Consider the following 11,408-nt stretch of genomic DNA (forward strand, 5'->3'; position numbering starts at 1 on the left):
ATCTTAGAAAAAGAAAACAGAGAAAAAAAAGTAACTGTACAATATGTGTGCGCGTGTCGAAACGCCGTATATAACATCTCTTACTTATACGCATGTAATTGTGTAAAGCTTATAATCGTAGGTGTATATATAAATATACGCGCGTGTATGCGCCGGCTGTATGGCTAGCAGGCGCTATTTGTCAGAGTCAACGTCTGCTCCTTCTTGCCGATGGCCAAATTCTCACCGCAAAATCTCCAACTGCAAAAAAGTCACGCAAGAGTAAGTTAAAAAAATCCTCGTCGCTTTGTGCTGTTTTCTTCTATGTATTACATATATATAGGATGTCTCTCACCTGTTGCCACGACGATCCTCCACGGCGATGCGGTCGACGTAGATCGCCTCGTCGACGGGTGGCAACGCCGCCCCCGCAGCCGCCGCCTCGTCCTCGGCCACGACGGTCACGTCGAATTTGACGGTGGCCTCGAGCCGATCGAGCAGCGTCGAGAAGCCCTCGTAATCCGCGGCCTTGATGTCGTAGAACGTCGGCTGGGCGACGTTGCGATTGTTCAGGCTCGAAAGTGGCGGTAACGTCGATTGGCTGGAGATGAAAAAAAATAAATAATAAGAACGATGAGACATAAGTACAAGCTATTTATAGCAGTCGCTCGTTGAAAAAAGTTGTTCGTTATTATATTTTATTTTATTTTTTTTTAATTTTTGAGATCATAACGCCGTTGCCTATACGAAAACAATTACTCAACACATAGCTGAAACAATGACGTTTGAAAATTATGGCCAAAACAATAACTCCATGTTTTTGCCTGCCGAGACGATAAACGATACAATTTTTTTTAACGAAAAGAATTACTCTTCAAAAAAAAATTACTATCAAATTAGTGACAGTGAACATTTCGATATTTAATTAGGCGCCTGCAAATATTACAAGAGCCTTGATTTTACACGGATGTTATGTTATGGAGTACTTGGACATTACATAGGTAATTTTGTCACTCGGCAATAGTAGCAAAATAGTAATTTTTATTATGCTCGTGAAGAATTTTTAATCATATTCCCTGAAACTAAATGAAGTTACTATTTGTAATAGCCGTAATCACAACTTGATTTTTTTCAAGTAAAATTTGAAAGCAATCATTGTTTTCATTGATAGAAACTCCGAACTTACAATTTATGACGATACATGTATCGATGTACTTTTTTTTCGTCAAAAATTAGACGAGAGTTATCACTCACTCGCATATGATTTTGAAGACGGTCCTCGTGGCGTTGTTGACGAGGGCGAGCGTGACCACGCCCCTGGGCCGCGGCGGCTCGCTGTCGGCGATCTTCACCGCGGCGCGCAGCGGCAGTCCGCAGTAGGGCGGCTCGGAGCGCGTCGCCAGGTAGTACAGGCCCTGGGGCCCGCGGTCCGCGGCGTAGCCGAGCTCGGGCGCCGCGATCGCATCCTCGGGCGGGAAGCACGAGCCCGCCTGGAAGCTGCCGTAGCGCCGCTTGCACGGCCAGCTGTGAAATTTGCAGCCCTGATCGTGTTTGTTGCTGCTCGTCTTCTGGCTGACGAGGCTCTCCTCGAACAGGAACCACGAGCGCACGTGGCTGCAGGCTATGTTGATGTCCAGGCTGTCCTCTGAGCGCGCGAGACGATAAATGTACGACATGAATGAAAATAAAGTATAAAACTATCGTATTAAGTATGAGGACTGTAAAGAAGTGTAAAAATGTGTAAAAAACCTTAAGACTTTGGACAGCCCCATAATGGAATAACCCTTAAACGCCCACAATTTTAATTTTGCGAGTAAATTTACAATCACGTGAAAACCATAGATGAACATTATCAATATTATTTTGCATAGATCCAATAAAAAACGTGATTTCTCAACTTGAAATTTTATTTCAAAGTCAATTTATTACCTTTTTCTGGGTTCGGAGGGCTGATATAACACTGAGAGATTTTAACATAAAGCTTCAAGGAACTTTCGCTGTGGCAATTTTTATCTTATAGTTCTTACAATTTCAAAATGGTGAACAAAGACCGAGCTGCAGCATAAAAATTCGTGAATTTTTTACTCGACTACTATCAACGTTATGAACAAAATCTATGGAATAAAGAATGTTCGAAATTATTCAGAATATACGTGTAAATTTTTTGGATTCTTTTATAAACATTTTAAATTTTATAAAACCTAATCGAATTGCAAAATTCCCAATGTTTTTTTAGATGTTATATGGGCTCTCCGAACACAGGAAAAGGTAGAAATTTGATTTCAAAATAGTATTTATAAAGTAAAATTAATACCAGATTCCGAAAGAACACACCCAGAAACACCTCTGAATGAATTTTCAAGAAGAAATATTAATTTTCTCTGTGGTTTTCACTTGATTAAGAATGTATTCGTAATATTAATTCGTATAAGACTATTAATTTGCTTATTTTGGGGGATACTAATGTTATAATTATTATACAAATGCAGAAGCACATTTTAAATGACTTGAATGATAATATAGTTGTCAAAAAAATATTGACTTCTTCTTAATTACTTTGTGCAATGCTACTTGAAGCTTCTGCCACTAGATGGCCTGTAACTTTTTGCTATAAATCTGCAAGTGTCTAAGTCAAAATAATTGTATAAATCCAGGTACAGACTTTGATAATTTTATGCCCTTGATTAAAAAATAACAACTGCAAATTGGTATAGCAATTTATTTTGTTTTTTCATTCATTTAAAATTGTACCTATTAATTCTTTAAATTCATTTTAATTTAAACGCATTACTTCAATTGGGCTATAGTGATGAAGTGTAGAAAAACATACCATGAGTCCGAAATAGTTAGAAATCTTAAATTTTTTACCCTTTTGTGAGCGTAGACTCAAAAGGCAATGTACTCTTAGCACAATCTCTTTTTATCATCTTCAATTGAAGATTTATAACGAATTCATCAATAATAAAAGTTTAGTTAGCTCTTTACTTCTTATTACAATCCACAATATTGTCCTACATTCACAACATTTTTAGCGATGTCGTTCTTTACTTTCGTCGATGAAAAATTGCCTTATATATTATTATTACCGTTGAGATGGCTGACGACGACCGAGTGCTTGATGTCCTTGCAGCCGGGCTGCTGTCTGCCGCCGTTGGGAAAGAAGTCGATGTGGCCGATGGGCTTGAGCAGTCCGAAGCCGTCGGAGAAGTCGGACGAGCCGTCCGTGTGGACGACGTCGACGAGGCGCGCGTCCGAGGCGTCCAGCTTGCGCGACTTGTCGCGAAACAGATGGTGGCGGAAGAAGGGCGAGGCCGGATCGAGGCCTGTGATGCGGCCCGGCAGGTGGCCGCGCTTCTTCAGCACCTCGGAGGCGCAGCCGGCCACGTGGGCGCCGAGACTGAAGCCGACGAGGTGCATGCGGCTGGGGGGCACGCCCATGTCAACGGCGTCGGCGAGAATTAGGCCGAGCTGGCGGCCGACGAGCTCGGTATTGGACACGGCGAGGCCGTAGCTCGAGCCGGCGCCCCGGGCCCAATTGACCACGATCACGTTGGCGTCCTCGAGATCGAGGAAGGCGTCGACGCCGGCGTTCTTGCCGCTGCCCTTGTAGCCGTGTATGACGACCTTGAGGGGCTTGCTGGCGTTGAAGCGCGTCTGCTTCATGGACTGCAGCTTGTCGCCGTACTCGAGCTGGTCGGGCTCGTGGCGATTCGCCCGCGTGTACAGATAGAACTCGGTCTTGATGACGCTCGGGTGCTGGGGCGGCCGCTTCAGCGCCAGCGGCTGACGATCGCTGAAGCAGCCGAGATGGTCTGCCAAATTTAAGCAAAATTGTTAATTATATGACATTGTTTATTCGAGGCGATCAATGAAAATACTCGAAATGTTGATTCCTATATAATTAACAAGTATGGTGTGATATCAATTTAACATTAAATACCATCCAAAATATCGAAAGAACTCGTAGTTCACGCGCTGTCTGCTGTTTAGCCGATGTGTGTATTCGACAGCATTTATACCAACGGAAGCATCGCAAAAGCACATCCACAAATCGCGGCAAAAACGTCAAGTCGTTGGCGCTCGAAGTTGCGAGTCGCGCAGCGAGAACAAAAGAATCTCGTCTGGAAAACCTGTGGCTGCGAGTTTAGTAGATCACTGTGTGTTCAGCGCGAGTTTATACGGTGCGGCATCGATAATAACGATCATAGCCCGACAAGTTGTAGCAAGTGTTGGACATCCCATTGAGTGTACTTGGATATTGTTACGATTCATCGTTCTTGATAAGGTACGATTAAAGTTAAATAATTCTCAAGTTGTTCGTGTATTTTATTGCTTATTAATGAATTTAGATCAATTTCGTATGATGGAAGCCGAACGTAAAGCCATAATTGACATGTTGTCAAAACCCGAAATAAAAGATTATGCGTTTCGCTTGAACTTGAAATATGACATAAAAAATGTAGAAGAATCTATAAAAGCCCGGAAAGAAGGAAATGATTTGTACGTCAAGAAAGAGCACACGGACGAAGAACATAAGATGATTCTGTATTTGTATAACAGGAGCATAGCTTATGCTCCCAGCGAATCTCAAGAGTTGATGTATGGTTACAGTAATAGAGCATATTTCTTAATGCATGTCAACAAATATAATGAGGCTATTGATAGTTTAGATAAAGCCTTGCCATTGGCCGATTCAACCAAGATGAAATTGAAACTACATTGCCAAAAAGTGAAATGTCTTGTGGCTCTTGACTCTTCGATGAAAGATAATGTAATGAAAGAAATTGATGAAATGTTTCAGAATTCTAAATTATCTATAGAAGATACAATTCTAGTGTCAAATATCATTGAGAAAACAAAATCTGCAGTTGCATCGATGAAGCAGTACGAACCTAGTAATCAAAAGTTCTTAAAAGAGAAGGAACAGTACCAAAAAATTATTGCAGATAAAGAAAAAGTTGATCCATTTGATTTGGTTGAAATAAAACAAACAGAAAATATCGGCAGAGGTTTATATGCCAAAACCAATTTTAAAACAGGAGATATCGTTCTAGTTGAAAAACCTGTTTTTATTTGGCCACGTTTTTCAAATCAATATATATATTGCTCTCACTGCTTAGCAGTTGCATGGACTGGAATTCCATGCGAAACATGTCATGATTATATATTTTGTTCATTAAAGTGTAAAAACACTGCCTGGGAAGAATATCATCACATTGAATGCTCAATAACACCGTATCTTATTCTATGTGACCCAGACATTACCATATGGAATCACATGAGTCTAAAATTTATAATATCATTAATGAACGAATATGGAACAATTGGAGAGCTTAAGTCCAAACTAAAAATTTCGAAAAATCATGAAGGTAAACATGGCTTTTATAATCATTTAAATTTTTTGAACTTCTTCCATTCATCTGATTTTCATCATTATGTTTTACAGCTGTAACAAAAAATGACAAAACTGATAAAAAAATTGATTTATTCAATAAACTCATGAGTTTGTCTTGTAACTTACTGACGTATCAAAATAATAATTCACTCAACTGTACCGTTAAAACATTGATTTGTATGGCAAAGTATACATCTTTTTTCTCTGAACAATTCAAAGATGTGCAATACGATGATTTTTCAAAGATTGAAGATTTTATTTTTATTGGATCTTTACTTTTGAGATTATCAAGAATATATATTTCTAATGCTTATCAGGTAAGAAATAAAGAATATCAAATTAACATTTTTAAAATCTATTATAGCAATCAATCTAGTTTTACATTTTTGTTTCTAATCATTAGATATCGGATTCAATTGGAGTAAGTAGTACTCAACTTGATGATATCTTAGATGGAAACAGCACAAAAAATAGAGGATTGTGCATAGCATATATCAGTAGTTTTATCAATCATAGTTGTGCACCAAATATTAGAAGATGTTTATCAGAAGATATGAAGTGTGTTTATTATGCTGTGGAACCAATTGCTAGTGGAACTCAGGTACCTTTTAACATTCATTGTTATGAATATTTTTCAATTTAGATTTATATTATATTATATATACTTTTACAGCTTCTAGATTCATATTTTGAAACTTTTTATGATACTTCATCAACGAATAGAAAAAAACACCTATCAAAATTTGTCTGCCAATGCAATGCTTGTAAAGAAGATTGGCCTCCTCTTTTCTTACCAGACGCACAAATAGCATACATTACTAATAAAATGAAATTGGATCCAAAAACATATTTTACAGAAGTAGGTTTTATAGATAAAGTCTTTCAATTAGTAAAAAAAACTCATTTTGCAAAAAATAGAATTGATAAAGATTTACTTCAAGATGTTCTCAACATGATAGATAAAGCAGCTGATGTACTACCCCACCCTAGTGTTGTTAGATGTATGTTACAAAAAACTCTCGAAGAGATCTATTCGAGACAGTATAATCTTATGATGCCCTTTGAAAATTGTTGTTCAACGTAAAAATGTATTTTTATAATACAAAAACATATACGTTCCAATACTGCTACCAACCTTTGTCAGTTAAGCTTTAAACAATTCAATACTTTTAAATAAGTCTAAAACCTTATAAGTTTAATTTATAAGCTTAAGTATAAAACATTTTAATTTTTGTATAATGTTTAGAAACTTATAAATTTTCAATTTTATTAGTGTAAAAAAGTAACATGTAGCTTACTTGAAAATTTCAAACTTTGATGTTTTAATAATAAAAGTTATACTTATTAATAATTTTAATTATTCTTCGTTTGTTAAAAACATTTTCAATGAATCAATTAAAATTAATGTGATTTCAGTTTCTTATGTCTGAGTATTAGTTTTAAATTTTTAAACTATGATTTCAATTATTTGTAATATATACTTTCAAAATGTTGTATGGATTGGTTTAAAATATTAAAATATAATTTGATACAAATGCGAACTATAATAATACTTGGACGAATACGCAAAAACATTAGTAGTTTGTGCATCAAAACTCGTCTTCTCGTAGTTTCCAAAATAACGAATCGATTTCGATGCCACTGGTCGATGTGATATACTTAATAAATAAAATCTATGAACGTTATTACGCTTGGGGTGTACCGTACCACATCTTGGAAATGAAAATTAAAATGGAAATTTGTCACTTTTCTCATTTATATTGTAACTTGAAGAAGGAAAAAAAAATTTATCTTTTCAAGTGTATTCATCTCCTGAAGTGACAGATATAAGCAACCTTTTGCATAAACCTTCCCCATTCGTTTATTCTAAAGCTACCCTGTTAAATAACGCATACTGTATACACTCACCAAAGCAAACTCTCTGGCCGATCTCGTTGAGATTGCCCAATCGTCGGTGCATCGTGAGCATGCGATTCCTTCGCTCCGGCTGCAGTCGCACTGTAAATTATTACGAAAATTATTATAGAAAAAGAGCAAAATCGTCGAGTCGAATGAATTTCGCGTGCAACGATCGATCGAAACTCACCATTGTGCCGGATGCTACCGACGGACAGAAGAATCGAGAGGAGCACGAGCGAGCGGCGCATGTTGGCCGTTCTTGACCCCGCGACTATTGCCGCAGCAGCCGAGCGACGAGCCTCGCTTGGATCCAGGATCCGCGAGCTGCTCCAAGATTATAAACGCGGGGGCCCGCCGCCACGCGCGCAGACCGTGATTACGATGTATCTTTATTTGTATAAGCGCGTGGTTTAAAAAAATATTTTATCTATACAAAATATAATCTCCCTCTCGCTCGTGGTATGTATATAGCACGTCTTCTTCCTTCTTCTTCCTTCGCTTCTGTATATACTTTCGTCGCGCCCGACGATGACCGCGATGGATTGGAATGGACTGCGCTGCAACACATGTAAAACGCGTGTCTGCGTGAGTCAATCTTTTTTTTTTGTTTTACCGTCCCCCCGCATAAACATCCAGGGCATTTTAGCACTCGAGCGCATTCTCAAATTATACATATTTATGGCATTTTCGTTACTTGAAAATATTATACGCGTCTCCTCGCGTGCATTATTCGCGGAATTTATTTAGCCATCGCGCGCACAATTGCGCTATTATTTTATTACAGAGACTGCTGCATAATGTTTACTTTTTCTTTCGCGTCGATCGTGCGCTAGGTATATTATTGTACGTATATAGGCAGTCGGGTGCAACAACGTGTTTGTGCGTGTGTGTATATATGTATTTGCGCGACTCGTCGCGACGACGACCTCGTGCAGTATAGTAATGGATAGTAGCTCTCACTTTACGGCGGCGACTGCCGCTGCTCCATCGCCTCGTCGTCGTCGTCGTGTGGCCTGCAGAAAAATAAATGTATACATCGTGCGAAATCGGCTAAATGAAAGAAAAACAGAGAGCGTCGTTAATATTTAGACGGATTTTCGAACGTATACAGCGCGTCGAAAGTGCACCGAGAAGATGCCGGCGCGAAATTTCGCAAAGAGCCCGCCTGTCGCATTCGGTGCGATACACGATATAATTATCGTACATAATTACGTAACCGAACGGGAAGGACATTGACTCGGGATTGACGCGGGATGTAAGCGAACTCGATTTTTACATCCGATTCGCGACGACGACCGGTATAGCACGAACCCGGCCGACTTTTGTACATTACATCCTGATTCCTCTTTTTTTTCTTTTTGTATCGTGTCGCACATTTACGCACGCAGTTAAAAACGTCATACCGATCGATCGCGTGCGTGTTTGCAGGGACTCGTTATACAGGATGATGCAACCGATTTTAAGCATAAAACCATTATACATTTGACGCACGCGGCGAGAGAGTGAACTTGATATGAATAATCTCGAATTTTGTCGCGATCGGCCTCAATTTCAATTCCAAACGTATATAATATACCTTATAGAAAATAAAGGAATATCTCCGATACGATACTGCGCTATTGCGATTTAGCGTGACCTAATGCACACGTTTTAACGATAATAAAATGTGTGTATGTCTGTTTATAAACGGGGGAGCCATGCGATCGTTACATAATGACAAAAAAAAACAGCAGGAATTTGCGAAATTCGGGTCACGCGCGCGCACGTGAATAGTTGAATTCCTGTCTCGGTGGCGGCAGAGCTGCAGCCATATCTATACACGTCTAATTCACGACCGAGTTTTGCGGGCGCGCGCACAGAGCTCGACAAACACGCCGCGCGGGACACGATACTTTTGAAATGCATTTTAAAGGTAATGCGTATTACGGCTAATTCGCCACGCGCGCGCGCGCGCTTTTAAGCGAAAAAAGTAATGCGCATGAAAGTTTGTTGTGGGTTTGATAATATCGTTTGATAATAATCACAATTTTGCATTTACTCCACTTTTCAGTATAGATGTAGAATCTCAACGGGGCATAAAATCGATGACATCATGTCATTTTTGTTGTTGTTGCTCTTACTTTGTTTTATCGCGTCCATTAAAAAAACAAAGTCGGGTCGTCGGTCACGCCCGCGATTAGAACGCGCTCGGCTCACGGCGCTACTATTACGCCGTTTATCATTAATTTTATTATTGCCAAACTCGCGCGCGCGCGCGTTGAAACGGTCGAGCGCGCCAGTGAAAATCGACAGGCGCGTTTAGCCCGGCTTTTTTAGAACTTTTTTTTTATCGTCATCGTGCATTGTATTAATCGAGCCGCGTGGAAAGCGCGACGAGTTTTCGCGTATATACTCACACGCACGAATCATTACAAACACGTGTCGCAATTAAGCCGATCGCGTGTGCGCGCGCGCGGATCTAATATACTTCGATTCACGCGCGCGTGTATATCTTTGTAATTAGGCGAAATTGATTTACGCGCCGTTAAGCAATTGTCGCGCTCTCGTACGCGTCGTTTGTCGCCGTTATTCGATGGGATACAAAACGTCGTCGACGCGCTTTCGTTTTATATCCCATTACGTTTTATGCGCACTTATAACTGCGATTACGTAATCGCTGGTACACCTTCCCATTGCGATTTCGTCTGACATTGCCGATTTCCATCTACTAATGCGGCCGTAATGTACTTACGCACGCGACGAGGAGACGAGACGAAACGAGAAAAGAAAAAAAAAAGGAAAACCGCGACGTTCGTGATCATTCTGGATTCGTGTGCATTGGTAATAGCAGGCGGCTGTAAGGTAATAATATCGACATCCTGCGACGCTGCCGCCGCCGCCGCCTCCAGCGCAGAGCTATTATTGTGCAAGCGCCTCTTTCGTCGCGAGAATAATAAAAAGTATATGTAGGTAGCGAAATTTCGCGAGAATATAATTCGATGCACTTCTCCGCGACAAAGTGATCGTTACATTATGTTTGTTTGTGCTGTGCTGTGCTGTGCTTTGGTGCAGCGCAAACAGAGAGGCTTTCACCGGTCGTTAAACCGGTGCGCGGGATCGAAAATACAGCACGTACGTGTGTATACGCGTGTGGATCTTGTGTACATATGTATACGTTTACCGAGAGCGAGGTGTGCCGCGCGCGATTTTACTCGAGAAACTCGAACGACGAACATACCGATTTTACCGATTTTTAAGAGTAAAATAATCGTCGTTAATAACAATGAACCGCGTAAATCATAGCTAATGAATACTTAACGAAACACCTACCTGGCTGAGCGGTCGGAGTCACTCGCACTTTATTATAAATTACGCGATAAATTAATCACTCGAAAAAATTACCAACGATTTACGTCGTCGTTCCGAGTTTTTTTTTTTTTTTTTTATTACAAATTAAAAATGAAATTGCTCGCCGCACTGTCACACCGAGTTAGCGTCACACACAGGGCACACACACAAAAATCATATGCACATTTAACGACCACGACGACGACAATGATGATGATGATAATGACGAACCGAGCACAAGTACACGCCGTTTCGTACTGGCGCAGGCCTCTCGCGCCTCTGTACGCACGACGATCGGCAACCGCGCGAAAGTTTATAAACGATGCAGCGGCAAAATATGTGTGTGTGTGTGTGTGTGTGTGCGTGCGTGCATGGTGTGCACCGTCTCCTATAAAATACTCTCGCGGCTCACCGGCGATGCAGTGAGTGATGTTGAGTGTGCGCGTGTGCGTAAATGCGTCGCGCGCGACTTGCATTACCCGCTTGTGTGTGCGTGTCTGCGTTTCGGTGAATGCGGCGTTGTATTATATATATACACGTACTTACATGCCACTTTTTAAGTGAAATATGCGTTTGGATTTCTTTTTCTCTCGCGGTCTCGGATCTCACTCTCGCGATCGCGCGTTTTGGCGCGGCACACAGCCGAACGGGAGAAACCGGCGAGGCGAGTTTTTTTTCATCCGCCGCGGCGGCGTTCAATGCGCCCGCACGCGGGCGAGAAATTTTTTCGCGCCGACACCTGCACCGCGACGCGCATTCCTTACTCGCCGTTATTCGAGATTTTGCTCAAACTTTGGATCGCTCGATT

General features: G+C 40.7%; 1 protein-coding gene across 1 annotated transcript; it reads right to left on the bottom strand.

The window, feature by feature from the left end:
* Nucleotides 1-10: 10 nt before the first annotated feature.
* LOC106655799 (pancreatic lipase-related protein 2-like) lies at nucleotides 11-7,529 on the bottom strand. Its single transcript, XM_014376357.2, has 6 exons — nucleotides 7,461-7,529; nucleotides 7,283-7,372; nucleotides 3,066-3,791; nucleotides 1,234-1,624; nucleotides 335-580; nucleotides 11-240 (listed from the first exon to the last, which is right to left on the bottom strand). Exons 1-6 carry the CDS (start codon nucleotides 7,519-7,521, stop codon nucleotides 165-167), a joined length of 1,590 nt encoding a protein of 529 aa, XP_014231843.1. The 5' UTR covers nucleotides 7,522-7,529; the 3' UTR covers nucleotides 11-164.
* Nucleotides 7,530-11,408: the final 3,879 nt, after the last annotated feature.

Source organism: Trichogramma pretiosum, unplaced genomic scaffold, assembly GCF_000599845.2.
Source record: "Trichogramma pretiosum strain Unisexual culture from Peru unplaced genomic scaffold, Tpre_2.0 scaffold49, whole genome shotgun sequence".
NCBI lineage: Eukaryota > Metazoa > Arthropoda > Insecta > Hymenoptera > Trichogrammatidae > Trichogramma > Trichogramma pretiosum.

Bases quoted from the DNA above. Each gene is read 5' to 3' on its own strand.
- LOC106655799 (XM_014376357.2), bottom strand. From the start codon at position 7,521: ATGCGCCGCTCGCTCGTGCTCCTCTCGATTCTTCTGTCCGTCGGTAGC. The intron at 7,373-7,460 runs GTGAGTTTCGAT...AATAATTTACAG, and splicing joins CGGTAGCATCCGGCACAATG to TGCGACTGCAGCCGGAGCGA. The intron at 241-334 runs GTGAGAGACATC...ACTTTTTTGCAG, and splicing joins GAGGATCGTCGTGGCAACAG to TTGGAGATTTTGCGGTGAGA.